Here is a 16316-nt window from a genome sequence, read left to right on the forward strand (position 1 = left end):
ACACACATTAGAACTTTTGACAAAATATTAATTAATTTTGATATATGATATAAAAAATCCTTAAAAAAAAAAAAATATCGATGTTTACAGCTACTTATAATGTTGTATTACATAATAAATAGTAAATAAATAACTTGATTTTTGTCATACATTTATACATTATAATAATAATAAAAAAACATATCTTATATGTTCATAAAGTGATCGATATTTCTGAAAATAATATATATTATATTTTGATATATTTTATTTCTTTCAAAAAATAAAACTCTTTAGAATAAAATATTTCAATTGTTGAAAATATTAAAAATTTTTTTAAATAAATATTTTATTCTTCGAGAAGTTATATTTATTGTATTTAAAAAAAAAAAATAAATAAAATATATTTTATTAGTATTTATGAATTATTTGATATAATATTTAAAATATGTTTTTTTTTTTATTTGAAGGATAATTTTCTCTATCAAAACCTAAAATATTTAACAAGATATACAAATATTGTGAATTTTCATTTAATTTCTTTTTTTTTTTTTCTTTTGAATTTGTTATTATTTGTAAAATAAAAATATTAATTTAAATTGTAAAAAAAGAAAAAAAATCATCTATTTAAAATAGTTGTTTTTTTTTTCGAAATATTATTTTCAGAAATATATCTTAATTCATCTTGAACTATATTTAATCTCAATTTATTATTTATACAGAAATCTTTCTTTTTTTTTCTCTCTCTCTTCCATTATTTAAAAAAAAAAAATAATATTACCTTCGTATCAAAGATAATAGTTGAAACAAACAAACAAAAAAAACATACTTTTACTATCGTTGTTCCTAACACATCGTCAATTTTAATATAAAACTATAATAATATTATAAATATATAACAATTAAAACATAATAATATTATGCTAATTGAATTTTACATTAAAAATGACAATATTTAACATTAATCCTCTTTATATTGTTTTAGTATATTTACTAAAATAATATAAACATGATTGCAATGAAAAAAAAAAACAAAATGTCTTCCGATAACAAAAATTACTATACTCGTAATATTTAAACTCTACGTATATTCTATCCTAACCTCTACGTTCGTTTCATTTGTATTTCACAATTTTTTTTTTAACAAACTTTTAATATGAATTCTTTTCCGAACACAATTGACTAACGGTCATTCTAACTAAAGGAATACTTTTGTCCTTACATTTGACATTTTCTAAATCTATATGAAAAAATCGTTTTTTCTGAAGTAATCTAAGTAAAAAGTTAGTTTCACAATCACATATAAATGGATTCCCACTTAAAGTAAGTTCTTTGAAAGTTGTAACTTTCCAATTTCTTATTACAATTGCATCAATTCTTGCTATATTATTATTATGTAATTCTAATACCTAAAAACGTTAAAAGAAGATAAAAAATAAAAAGAATAAATGATGAAATAACCTTAAGGGATGTGGGGTAAGGTTAATTCGTAGAAAAAAAAGGCATGTTTTTGTGAATTTTTGATGACGATACAGTTAGAATTTCTTTATTAAAACCAATGGTACATTGAAGTATGACTTTCGAAGAATATTGTATAAAATTTTCACGAAGAAATATTTCAAAATACGACAATGGCGGCAATTATTCGGAAAACGTGTCTCAGGATAAAATTAAAATTGCGGTGCCCCTTATAAGCCGATTTTTTATCGCAAAAAATCGCGTTTTTCCCATCAAAGTGTTCTAAAAAAGTGCAAAAATTGAAATTTCGAAAAAACCCTCCCAACGTTACCTGGGGAAAACTATTATCTAACGAATGAACCTCGATTTTTTTATTTCAAATGATCCAGCACCAAGTTATAAGAGGCACCGCAATTCTACTTTTTTCCTGAGACACGTTTTCCGAATAATTGCCGCCATTGCCATATTTTTAAATATATTTTCGTGAAAATTTTATACAATATTCTTCGAATGTCATACTTTAATGTACCATTGGTTTTAATAAAGAAATTTTAACTGTATCGTCACCAAAAATTCACAAAAACATGCCTTGTTTTTCTACCAATTAACCTTACCCCACACCCCTCTTAATGAAAACACTTAAAAAAGAAAAAAAAGTAAAAATAATAAAATAAAAATAAACGTACTTTGAGATCCTTTGGTAATCTTTCATATGATATTTTAGAAATATTGTTATTAGATAACAATAATGATATTACGTTAACAAAATGTAAATCTTGAATTATTGGTAATTCTTTTAATCGATTTCCGGTTAAATTTACTATTAAAGGATATCTGTCACCAAAACTCTTAGTATCTTTATAGATCGTGAATCTTTCCATATTTTTATTAGAACAATCAAAAATACGAACTTTATCATCCATTCTAATTCCACAAGTGCAATTAATTGGACAATACATTTTCGTGGAAAAGTATTCATCCTCGGAACATTGATAGGTTTTATAATCAATCTCTTTAATTTTGGGCCCTTTCGTTCCATTCTTATAAAGACACGCTAAATCTCCCTCTTTTAATTCAATATAATTATAAACCGAAATGGGATAACCATCTTGACAATAACGCAAAAAATCATACAAAAAACAATCGCATGATATTGGATTGTGTTCTACGTCAACAATAACGTCACGTTCTTTGGTATGATGCATTGCTAATCTTGTCAAGTCATTCAGAAAAATAGTTTCTATTAAGTTATATCTCAAATCGACTACAACACTATCTGATGAAAAAAATAAATCTTTTATCTATAAAAAAAAAAAGAACAAAAAAAAACAAATATCAAATTCAAATAAAACAAGTTCATTTTTATTCATTTCAATAATATATATATATATATATATATATAAAAATACTATCATAAATATGTTAAATAATAATATTTAATAATAGTATATATAATAATATATATAATATTATTATTTATATATATTATTATATTTATTATATTATTTATATATTATTATTAATATTATTAACATATTTATGTAAAATAATAATATTTAACCTTGTGCACTCCAAATTATATTTCAATCTTGTTTTCACCAGATTCCAATGCTTTTCAATATTTTATTTAAAATTTACTTTATTTAAAAAATATAGTAATTTAAATTATATTGTAAAAAAAGAAATATATTAAATAAAATGTCCATTTTATTTTCATAATGTTATATTTTGTAATTTTCAAAGTTATGATATCTTTTGAGATAAAAACTGATGTCCAATCACACTCGACATAGGTGTGCAAAAGGTTAATGATAGTATATATATATATATATTTAAAATAAAATATGGATAATAAAATTAGATATTTACCACTAATATATTTATTCTGTTGTTACTCAAATCTAAAATTCTTAAGTCATTTGAAGTAATCGCCCAATCGGGAAAAAAATTACATATTTGATTGTTCGACAAATACAAATGTTTAATAAGAGAGTTATTGTAAAATGGAGAAGGATGATTGTTTGGTGAACCAAACTCTAACATATTATTAGAAAACTTAGCAGTTCTTAGATTTACAAGTTTAGATAAAGCTTCTGGATCAATATATGTTAATTGATTATAATCCATGTTTATTACTTGCAAAGATGTCAAACCATCTAATAGATTTCTGTAAAAATATTCATAGTTGACAAAAATGAATTGATTACAAATAAATACTTTGTTTAAATTTCATTGTATTTCATGTACCTTCGTACTTCCATAAGTTTATTCTGAGCCAAATTGAGTACTTTTAATTGTTCCAAATCTTGAAAAACTCCATCAGGTAGAAATAATAGATTGTTGTTTTGTAAATTAAGTTCTTTGACTTTGGATAAATTTTTGAAGAAATTCAGTGGTATAGTATCGAGTAAATTATTACTCAAATAAATTTTTTCTAAATTTACTGAACCCCAAAATAGATTTTCTGGTAATCTTCTCATTCCATTTTTGATTAAATACACTGTATTGAGATTTAATAAATTTCCTAAAAAGTAATCTGGCAATTGTAATAATTTCATTTTATTATCATTCATTATTACTTGTTTCAAATATTGATTTTTTTCAAATAAATTTGATGGAAAATCGATGAAATTATTACTGGACAAATCAATTATCTCTAAATTGATTAAACTGTGAAAAATTAATTGCGGTAATTCTGATAATGAATTGAATGATAAAATCAAATATCTTAAAAACGGTTGATTCATAAATATTTGTTCATTAAGTTCTTCCAATGTATTTCCCAAAAGATTTAAATATTTTAAATTCTCCAAAGTATCAAATATTCCAATGCCAAGCACTGTTAATTCATTTTTAGATAAATCAAGATACGTCAATTTGGAAAGATCATCCAAACAATGAGCTGGTATATCATTTAAACTGTTATCGGACAAAACTAATTTTGTCATATTTGAAAATCCTTGAAAATGTTCTTTATTCAATGTTAAATCAAGATCTTTGAAAGATCGAAAGATGAGTGTCTTTGTTGTTTCAATTCCAAAATTTTCCATCGCATCTTTTAATGAAGTTTCAGTTGGTAATGGACAATGTGTAAATTCCAACAAATCGAGTTGTTTATGGAATTGTTTGGTCGTGACGTTTAAGTTTTGCCATTCTTGCATATCTTTACATACAATCTAGTAAATTTGTTATTTTATTTATTTATTTATTTATAGAAAAAAAAATATGATGTTGTTTATTTAACCCTTTAAAGTGCACATGGGGTGTTTGACACCCCAAAGTCAAATTTTTGATCTCTCGAAAACGGTACTGAATTCGAAAAAATGGATACTGCCATCTAGTGTTAATTGAGATGAGTATAAAACCTATTCTATTTTTTTTAACTACTTTTAAAAAAAATTGCGAGATTTAAATATTAAATAGCTGCTTCAGGAGATGCGTTCGAACACGTTGGGGTGTCAAACATCCACAATGCACTTTAACTAACTTTTACCAAGTGTGCACTTTAAGGGTTAATTAATCAAGTATAATATAACATACCCTAGTAGCACAAAATATTGAAAAATATTTAATACATGTGTATTTAATATTAAAAAAAAAGATTAAATGTCTTTTCAATTATTAAATACCCATGTATTCAATATTTGTCAATATTTTGTGTTGCTAGAAATGTTTGGAATAAGATTTGGAAATTTGTGAATATTATTACAAATATAAATTCTATCAGAATGAAATTTCTATTGAACTGAATATGAATAATGAATTAAAAAAAAAAAAAAAAAAAACTATTGAATATAAATACCTGTAAATCTGCCAATGATTTAACTTTTATGCGAAACCTTAGCCCTTTCAGATCAGTGTGCATAACTTTTATATCGTCAATATCATATGACAAACATCTACAAAATTGATTATACATGCATGGAGGATCAAAAGCGTATGTTGTTGTGAAGATAAGAAAAAATATTGATAAAATTGTAGTGGCCATTGTTTGTCAGCAGTCGACTAGAAAATAAATAAAAAATATCATGTAGGCAGATCACACGTGTTAGAAGTGAAACCTTCGAAAAACTAAGTTTCGAGAGAAAGAGACGACTGCAGAATATCAGGAGTAGGATAATTATTGGGTTTATTTGTTATAATATTATTATTATATTATTGTTAATACATTCAAAAATAATTATACGTTTTATTGAAAACATATATAAATAGATAACATATTACACAGTAAGCAAGTTCTCAATTCAAAGAAATGAAACGAGTTGCTTCTAGTAACTTAAAAATGCATGAAAAAAAAACAACCTCTGTTAGTCTAGTAAAAACCTCACTACTTTTCGAAACAAACCTCTCTAATTTTTGGAAAGAACCTGGGAAAAAGTACAAATGATATTATTTGTATTTCCTCGAAAGTTGTTTATTTGAAGGTTTCACTTCTAACTTGTATGATATGTACACATGTTTTTCTTGTTTGCTTATGTTTTTGTACTTACCTAAGATCATTGATGAAAAATTCAATGGTTGAACAATTTTGTTAAACTGCCAATACTATGATGAAGTTTCTACTCCTTGTCTCCTTGCTCTTGTTATGAGCTTTTGAATTAAAAAAAAAAAAAAAACAAAGACAGAATATCAATTATGTTAAAAAGAAATGAAAGATTTAAATACAAAGTGAGAAACAAGAAAAGCTTCGTTAAAGTTACAAGCCAATAGAAAATTTCATAATAGTTTAAATAATGATCAACTGAAGATTAAATTGAATTAAAATAAATAAAAGTATCTTACTATTGGAATCTTAAGAAACATACACAGTTAAATTAAAACAATCTTACTATATAATTAAATTAAAATACAAATAAGATCTTGTTGTTCTTTTCAATTTAAAATGTTAGATCAATGTAACGATTTTGCAAACACTTACCTACTTCTATGTAAACTCGATGAATATTAGAGAATTAGAGAATTAATTTCTACATATATAAGTTGAAATACGTTTGAGAAAAACCTAAATTAACGACTCTACGTGTTAGATACAATCACTGATCATTGGCTCACAACTTGTAAACAACTTTTTATTTGATAATCAAATATATTTAGGTGGGAATGAATGACACAGTATACAAATATACTATTGTAAATATATACAATAATAGTATTAAAGAGAAATAAGAATTAAAAGGGTTTTTGGAAATAATAACAGAATTTGAATTGAATAAAATTATTATGTATTAATATCTTATTCCCTAATATCCATACAAGTTTTTAATATTAATATAAATTTATGAATATAGCATTTAAATATTTTATACAATAAAAATTAATGAAAATATATATATATATATATATATATGATATAAATCGTAAAATAATATCGAAATTCAGAGCTAATTGTAATGCTGTTTTACATAACAAATTGTTAATAAATAATTTCATTTATATATTATACATTTATTTTTAAAAATAACATTTCCTCTATATATGTGTTGCAAAAGTGATACTTCTAAAAATAATATATTTTTTTATTTTTTTATTTTTTTTTCTTACGAATGTCATTACGAAAAATAATATATTTTTGTTTCTTCGAAAAATAATACTTTCGAAAATATTACAATTTTTAATAATCCAATATTTCTAAAGTTTTAAAAATTAAATATTTCATTCTTCGAGAAGTAATATTTTCAAATAAAAAAAAATATATTTATTTTAAGTACTTCAAATAATTTAAAATAATATTTAAAAAGTGTTTTAATTTGAATGATATTTCTCAATCAAAAATTCGATTATTCAACAAGATATATTTGTTAATTATTGCGAATTTAAATTGAATTTCATTTTACATTATGTAAATCGTTTTCACAATTTTATTTCCAAACTGTGAATTGTTAAATATTAAATATTTACTAAAAATTCACTTTTACATGTCTTAATATCGTCCTTCTTCTTCTTTTTTTTTTTTGTTTTGTTTTGTTTTACTTAAATTTAATATTTTATTTCAAATAGAAATTGAATTCTAATTATTAAAATTCTTCTAATTAAAATAATATTTGTTATATTATTTTCAGAAATATAATCTAATTCCACTTGAATTATTTTATCTCTACTTATTAGTTATACTGGAACATTTCTTTTTTTTTCCTATTTAAAATAGTAGAAAGATGATAATTAACAAATTTTCAAAATCTGTAAAAAAAAACATCTTCTACTATAATTGTTGTTCCTAACATCGTCAATTCAAATATAAATGTATAATATTTACAATCATTAAATGACAATAAATAATGTTAATATAATTTTTCATTAAAAAAATAACAATACTTAATCCTAATCGTTTTATATTGTTTTCTAAAACGATATAAACATGATTATCTAAAAAAAAAAATCTAATAAAAATCATTATACTTGTAATATTAAACTCTTTAGAATTCTACCCTAATGTTTGTTTTTGTTTCATTGAATTTTTCTCTTTTAGTAATCTAGGGTCAATGGACATATGTATTCCATTGATAGTTTATATACATGTAAACGAGATTCCTTACATTTGACATTATTTAGATCTTTATAATAATGTCGTTGTAATTTAACAAATGTCAAAAAAGGTGCAAGAGAGCAATCACACTCCATTAAATTCCCATGTAAAGTAAACTCTTTGAGAGGATTAAGTGTCAAGAAATTAATTAGGTTTCCATCAACAGTGTATATATAATTATTATCTAAATGTAGTATCTAAAAACACAAAAGTAAAAAAAAAAGCAATTATTTAATTATTACATGATATTATTGTTATTATATATTAGTAGGTGTGCAACTTTGTTTCAGCCATTGTTTGTCTGTAAGTCAACTGTAGGAAAATTAAGGAAGCAAAGTTATACACTTAATATTATTATTATATATATTTCTATCATTTTTAAATTAATTATTAATATTATTTATTGCATTATTTTATTATTATTATGTATTAATAGATGTGCAACTTTGTTTCAGCCATTGTTTGCCTGTAAGTCAACTGTAGGAAAATCAAGGAAGCAAAGTTATACACCTAACATTATTTATTTTAATAATTATAATTATTTATATAATTTTTGTAAAAATAATGTAATAAGAAATGGACTTACTGTGACAGTTTCTGGTATTCTTTCAACGTTCACGTGTGTAATCCAATTATGAGATAACAATAAATCTGTTACGTTTATTGTTTGTAAAGCTTCAAGTGATGGTATTTCTGTTAAAAAGTTGTAAGTGAAATTTGCTATTAATGGATTCTTTCCCGCATAATTGATTTCAGTCTTTTGAATCTTAAATTCACTCTTTAATCTATCTGAACAATCTAAAATTCTTGTTCCATCATAAAGTCTTATATTACAGTTACAACTATTTGGACACTTTTTAATGTTAAAGTATTCTTCTTCTGGACATACATAAGTTCTAAAATCAAGCTCTTTAATTTCTGTCCAATCCGTTTCATTAGGATATTTACATTTTACATATTCCAGATTTATATCAACAAAATTATAAACTTTAAATGACAAATCATCTTTTAAATAACGCAAAAGATCATACAGATAACAATTGCATATTAATGGATTTTTTTCAATCCTAATATCAACGTAACGTCTTTCATTACAATGCACTGACAAATCTTCGATATCATTTAACCAAATTCTTTCTATTTTATTAAATCTTAAATCGACTAAAATATTATCCGGCATATGAACAAAGTTAGAATCCTATGAAAGAAAAAAAGAACATTAAAAACAAGAATTACAATGAATTCATTTAATTATAATAATAATTAAGGAAGCGGGAGGGTTAATCATAATAATAACAAGGGGACGCATTGTCATCCCTTTTGTTCAATTTAGTACTGGAATTCGCTGTCAAAGAGAACTGCAGAAAAGTAAAGATGGTCTACAATTGAACGGGACAACAACACAATTGTTGTTCGTAAAATGTTCGGTGTAAAACGGGATGAGGAAATGGGCGAATGGAGAAAAAACCTCCATAACGTTGAAGTACATCGATTGTATAACAAACTGGACATTATCAACGTCGTAAAATCACGCCGATTCAGATGGGCTGGTCACGTGGCACAGTGCATGGGGGAGGATCGAACAGTGCACAAAATATTGGTTGGTATACCAAATGGGAAAAGACCATTAGGTAGAACAAGACGTAGATGGGAGGATAATATTAGAAGGGGTCTGAAAGAAATAGGATACAAAGACCCCGAATGGAAGGATTACGCTCAGGGACGGAAACAATGGCGGGATTTGGTATTTGCGGCAATGAACTTTCGAATTCCTAATGCCAGTTAATAATAATAATAATATATTATGTATGAATAATGAAATTTAACATTTACCTTTAATTCTTTTATATTATTGTCAGTTAAATCTAATATTGTTAAGTTATTGTTATGTACCAACCAATCGAAAATAAAATTGGCTATTCTATTCTTAGATAAATCCAATTCCTTGAGAATAGAATTATAAATAAATGGAGAATCTTTTTCTAAGATACTATTTGTTAACGTTAACTTATTCATTGACAATCTAGCAACGGTTAGATTGTTTAAGTTGTAAAATGTTCCTGATTCGAAATATTTTAAACGATTATTATTCAAATAGAGTTTTTTCAATGATACCAAATGTTCAAAGTGTTTCCTAAAATAAAAAATATTATTAAAATTGATATTTCATATCAAGCAATAATAAATTAGAAATAAATCATTTGATTAATTTCATGTACCTTAATAAAACGGGAAGACGATTGAAGGACAAATCAAGTATTCTTAGATTTTCCAAATCATAAAAAATTTCATCTGGCAGTCGCGAAATTCTGTTGTTTTTAATTGAAAGTATTTTTAAATTTTTTAAATTAAAGAAAATAAACAGAGGTAATGATCTAAGAGAATTATCATCCAAAAAAATATATCTTAACGATGTTGAACTGCGAAAAATACGATCTGACAATTCTTTTATTCCATTTTTGATCAAACTAACTTTTACGAGATGTGGTAACTCTGATAATAAATTATCTGGCAATGTTGATAAAGGTACTTTATTATTATGCAATATTACTTGACGCAATTTTTTATTTCGAGAAAATAATTCCGTTGGAAGTACTCGAAATGTATTAAAAGACAAATCAATTCTTCTTAATAATTTTAATTTATGAAAAATCAATGGCGGTAACTCTGACAACGCATTTGTTTTTAAATTCAAATATCTTAATTTCGTTAGATTGTCAAATAAATCATTATTAAGTTTTTCTAATAAATTTTCTTTAAGATCTAAATATTTCAGCTTTGGTAATTCGTGAAATATTTTCGGGACGAATTCTTCCAAAAAATTATGATTTAATTGAAGATGTTTAAGATTTGGTATTGCTCGAAAAGTTCCTTTGGATAGTATTCCAAGTTCATTGTCAGATAAATCAAGGTGCTCCAATTTGAGAAAATTCAAAAAAATATCTTTCGGTAAATGATTAAAACTATTATGGGCCAAAACTAATTTAGTCACATTTGAAAATCCTTCTAAGTGTCCTTTTTTCAGTCTATCGCCAAGATATTTGAAAGATCGAAAGTAGAGTCTTTTTGTTCCTTCAATACCAAAAATTTTGGACACATCTCTTAATGAACCAACTTTTGGAAGTTTACAATTTATAAATTCTAACGAATTGAGCATTTTTTCCGATTGATTACTAAAGTAATTCAATTTATTCAATACTCCCATTTCTTGACAATCAATCTGATAAATAGTCATTTATGTAATTATATGTATAATAAGAAAATACAAAAGTTTATTTATATTTAACCAAATATCAAATATTAGGTGATTCGAAAAGTCATTTCGTTTTTTGCTAACACAATAATGGCATTAGTTGATGCAAACTGACAAATAGTAACACATGAAATCAATGAGAGATTCAATTTATCAAATTCAACTATTGATGACCACTTGAAAGGTTTAGGTTTAACCTTTCTTCATTTTTACAAAAGAAAACTGAAACGACTTTCTGAACCATCTAACATTATGTCCAGAATGAAGCTTATTAATTGCCCTAATAGCACAAAATATTGAATACACATGTGTATTTAATATTAAAATGATATTCAATGTCTTATTTAAATATTATGTCGAGAATGAAGCTTTTTAATTGTCTTAGTAGCATAAATTATTTAATACATCTGTACATTGAATATCTTTTTAATATTAAATACACATGTATTCAATATTTTTCAATATTTTGTGCTACTAGGATAAAGTCTGGTTTTTTTGTTTATAATTTTATAATAAATATTGCAATGTAAGTTCTGTCATAATTAAATTGTATTTAATTAAATATAAATAAATAAAAAAAAAAGCTACTGAGTATATATAAATATATATACCTGTAAATCTGACCATGATCTAGCTTTTACAGCTATGTTCCAATTTTCACTTATATTGTAATAAATTCTTACTTGACTTAAATCACTTGTCAAACATTGACATTTTGGATCTACCACGCAAGGATATACAACATTTTCAGAATCTTTGATTATTGTAAAGATAAAAAGAAATATCACTAAAATTGTGGTAGCCATTGTTTGTTAGCAAGTCCACTAAAAGATAAAAATACAACTAACATCATTTAAGAGAGAAAGTTATTGTGATAATTATAAACAATATTTTCTTTTGAATATTTGTGATTTGTAACTTTGAGGATACATTTGATAAATCTTCTAATTTTTTCTTTTCCTTGTTTATGTTTCTATACTTACCTAAGATCATTGATGAAAAATTGAAAATGGTTGCAAATACTATGCTGCAGCTTCTACTTCTTGTCTTTAATGATTCTATTATTTATTAGATGATTCCATTCCTTTGATAATAATTAATAAACCACAATTATGTTTTAAGTTATATGAACTTTTGAATTAAAAAAAAAAAAAAGACAAAAAGATTATATTTTCAATTATGGTGAAAAGAAATTGAAGATTTAAATACAAAGTGAGAAACAAGAAAAGCTTCGTTAAAGTTACAAACCAATAGAAAATTTCATAATAGTTAAAATAATGATCAACTGAAGATTAAATTGAATTAAAATAAATAAAAGTATCTTACTATTGGAATCTTAAGAAACATATACAGTTAAATTAAAACAATCTTACTATATAATTAAATTAAAATACAAATAAGATCTTGTTGTTCTTTTTAATTTAAAATGTTAGATCAATGTAACGATTTTGCAAACACTTACCTACTTCTATGTAAACTCGATGAATATTAGAGAATTAGGGAAATAATTTCTACATATATAAGTTGAAATACGTTTGAGAAAAACCTAAATTAACGACTCTACGTGTTAGATACAATCACTGTTCATTGGCTCACAACTTGTAAACAACTTTTTATTTGATAATCAAATATATTTAGGTAGGAATGATTGACACAGTATACAAATAGATGTGCCTGATGATAATCCTTACCGAATGATCAAGAAAGGATACCCGAATTTATATACAAATAATAAATTACTATCACTTTCACGCATATACAATAAAATGCAAAAATGATTTCATTAGTTAAAAGTACCATCTTTCTGAAAAATATTTTATTTATACGATAATTGAATAAATCCAAAAATCAAACTAAAATATGGCAATGATCCACACTTCATTTATCTTGTGAGTCAACTGTACCTGATTTTTGTTTTGTTTTGTACAAACTAACCCATCCATTTCACTAACTGTTTCTAAACTTTTTAAGTTTAATGATCTGACGAAGATTGTTAGTTCAATGTTAATAGGCCTTTTCATTATTCTTCATTCTTCTTTCACTATTTGTCACATTGTTTGTAAACAATGATTTTTGTTTCCTATTTCATGCATTGTTTTATTTCTGATAAAACTCAAACAAAATGAAAAAGTATATTTTTCTTTACTAAAAACTTGTCAAACCCCCTCTCATGTACTCCTGTCTCATTTTTTATTTACTTTGAATTGACGTTGACAATAAAAACAAAAACAAAAAATATAAATTACCCTAATTATGAATACTTAAACATTCTGTAAAACATTGTTTGCTTTGTGATGAATAATTTGAAATAATAAATGCAACAAATATTTGTCCTAAGTATTCATTAAAAAAATATATCAAATTTGATGTTGACAGAACGTTTTCTTTTTTTTTTTTTTCACTGTAAAAAGTTCCTGTATTTCTAGTTTTGAATAAAATCAAAATGTGCAGAGCAGACTAGTGTTGGAACGTAACAAATGTAAAAATATGTTAAACAAAGAATCGTAGGTTTAATTAATTGATAGTTTAGATGGTTGATTAGAAAAATGGAGGATAGGAAAAGAAGAGAGAAATCAATGTATATATTTACAGTCACGTAAAAGATGTAAATACTAATAGTATACTAAATACGAGGTAGTTTTATGATTTACCCTCTCTCATTTCCTTTCGTAAAATGGGTCTTGTATTATTCAAAAATATTAAAAACGACACTTCAAAGGCAAATGAGAAATGAAATCACGATAATCAAAAATACATCCCATAGAAAATTGACGAATAATATTAAAAAAAAAAAAAATAGGGAGAATTAAAAGGGTTTTTTTTTTGTGAAAGTAATCACAGAATTTCAATCTGATTTTTCAAACAATTATGAAAAATAAAAAAAAAATAAATAAAAGTAATTAAAGTAAACTGAATCAATAAAAATATTGTAAATTGTTTCAAATGCAATGACTTGTACACTCTGTGAGAAATTGAATTCTTTAAAATTGAATAAAAATAATTAAAATTGTATAAAACAATTAGAACAGTTGTGTTGATATACTCCTAGGGACTGTTTCAACTGTTGACCAAAAAGAACAAAAAAATTGATGAAGACAACAATGATACAACGAAAGGAGAGTAATATAATTTAACCATCGTTGATGTTACTTAAAATAAAGAATAAATTAACAAAAAACAAAAAAAAAAAAAAAAACCAAAAATATTTAAAAGTTCGCCACGCGTATTAAACGAATCTCTAAACGCTAGTAAAAGAATTTTATTTGGTTTTGTTTAACCGCTCATTCATTTTTATTTAACTTTTACTGACTAGAGAAAGTCGACCGAGTTAACGAGTTCATATCAATAATATAATAATAATAATAATAATAATAATTTTATAATAATAGTAATAATATAATAATATTAATTATAATATTAATAATAATAATATTAATAATAATTATAATAATAATAATTATAATAATTATAATAATAATTATAATAATAATAATAATAATAATAATAATAATAATAATGTTATTAAATTAAATTAAAACTAAAAAAAAAAAATCGTCGATAAGAACAATGAATAAAAAAGAAAGAGAAAGAGAGAAAGAAAATGAGAGAAAGAGTGATAAGAACCAATAAATGTGATTGGTTTAAAAATACAGGAATGATGAAAGATTTTATCATTCAACAACAAATATTTAAATAAATAAATGAATAAAAAAAGAAAACAAAAAGAATGAAAAACTTGAGTATAATAATATTTCGAGAAAGAGAAATTATTTTGATCGTTCAACAATTGTTTTTCATCTTTTCATTTGTTATGTTTGTTTGTTTGTTTGTTTGTTTGTTTATCTTTTTCGTTACACTCAAGTTAAATTCATTGATATCCAATATTTTGGTTTGTTTTTTTGTTTTGTTTTGTTTCGTTTCGTTTGTTTCATTTTTAAGAAAAACATTTTATTCCTCTCCACCACCCCCCCCCCACATCCATATACGCATTTGCCTTTGATTTTTCGAACAATTTTTTTGTTTTTGTTTATGACGCCTATCTTTATTTATTTATTTATTTATATTTGTTTATTTGTTTCGTTTCGTTTTAAATACGAGAAAAAAATTGTCATAATTTGACTTGGGTTTAATTATTATTTCGACCTCGGTGATTACGAATTAATTTTAATTAATTAATTATAATAATAATTATTATTATTATTATTATATAAAGTTTTCCGTAAAATTTTTTTTGTTTTTGTTTGTTTAAATTATTCTAAGATTTTTTTCTTTCTTTTTTTTTTTCGTACACATACGATAATGTTTTCTTCATTATTTTTTGTTTCGTTTCGTTTTGTTTGCTCTTCTTCTTCTTCTTCCTTCTTCTTCTTCTTTCCACCATCTTCTTTTTCTTCATTTCATTTCATTTCATTTCAAATTCAAATTTAATTATATTATTATTATTATCATTTTTGTTTTGTTTAATAAAAAAGAGGGGATATTTTTGTTATATAATAATAATTCTTGTCCTTGATCGTTAGACGATCGAAGTCAACTTGTTTTTTTTTTTGTTTTTTTTTGTTTTGTTATTTTTCATTCACGATAAACTAAAAACACGCGCGCGTTCTTCGACACACATTTGTCCGTTTTATATATATATATATATAATATGTATACTTATGTGTGTATGTATGTATGTTTGTGTGTTGTGTCTGTATAGAATAGTATTAATGTTAAGTTGTTAAGTGTAATTTTGTTTCTTGTTATTCTAATTTTTTTTTCTCATTCGATGGAAAGGTATATTTTGTTTGTTTGTTAAATTAATGAATTAATTAAATAATATTGGCGGTTTCTTTTTCCATTTTCTTTTGTTTCTCTTCACAATAATAATTCATTATTATCGACCTCAAAAATTGTATTGTATGAGTTGTTTTTTCTTTTTTTTTTCTTTTTTTTTCTAATTATTCAGTGTATATGCGCACACATGAATGTGTTCTGTGTATATAAATATATACGCATGGATTGTATGATGTGTATATTAGTGTGTACAGATGTATTGTTTTGTTTTTAAAATCTGTTTCGCTTTTCTTATACAATTGTTTTTCGTGTCTTTCTCTCACATAC

At 23.9% G+C, this 16316-nt stretch overlaps 2 protein-coding genes across 2 annotated transcripts; both read right to left on the reverse strand.

Annotated features, from left to right (window-relative positions):
* Positions 1-745: 745 nt before the first annotated feature.
* On the reverse strand, positions 746-6687 carry LOC149031196 (uncharacterized). The gene is made up of 6 exons (XM_089176520.1): positions 5928-6687; positions 5240-5442; positions 3685-4613; positions 3307-3604; positions 2124-2738; positions 746-1388 (listed from the first exon to the last, which is right to left on the reverse strand). The coding sequence occupies exons 2-6, from the start codon at positions 5423-5425 to the stop codon at positions 1131-1133; spliced, it is 2286 nt and encodes a 761-aa protein (XP_089032646.1). The 5' UTR covers positions 5426-5442; positions 5928-6687; the 3' UTR covers positions 746-1130.
* An 86-nt stretch (positions 6688-6773) lies between these two features.
* On the reverse strand, positions 6774-16247 carry LOC107073286 (uncharacterized). The gene is made up of 6 exons (XM_089176515.1): positions 12197-16247; positions 11825-12037; positions 10180-11180; positions 9794-10094; positions 8547-9158; positions 6774-8157 (listed from the first exon to the last, which is right to left on the reverse strand). Exons 2-6 carry the CDS (start codon positions 12017-12019, stop codon positions 7900-7902), a joined length of 2367 nt encoding a protein of 788 aa, XP_089032641.1. The 5' UTR covers positions 12020-12037; positions 12197-16247; the 3' UTR covers positions 6774-7899.
* Between the last annotated feature and the right edge of the window lie 69 nt (positions 16248-16316).

This window comes from Polistes dominula, unplaced genomic scaffold (assembly GCF_049000335.1).
Source record: "Polistes dominula isolate Pdom_NZ unplaced genomic scaffold, Pdom_raw_medaka contig_25, whole genome shotgun sequence".
NCBI classification, from domain to species: domain Eukaryota; kingdom Metazoa; phylum Arthropoda; class Insecta; order Hymenoptera; family Vespidae; genus Polistes; species Polistes dominula.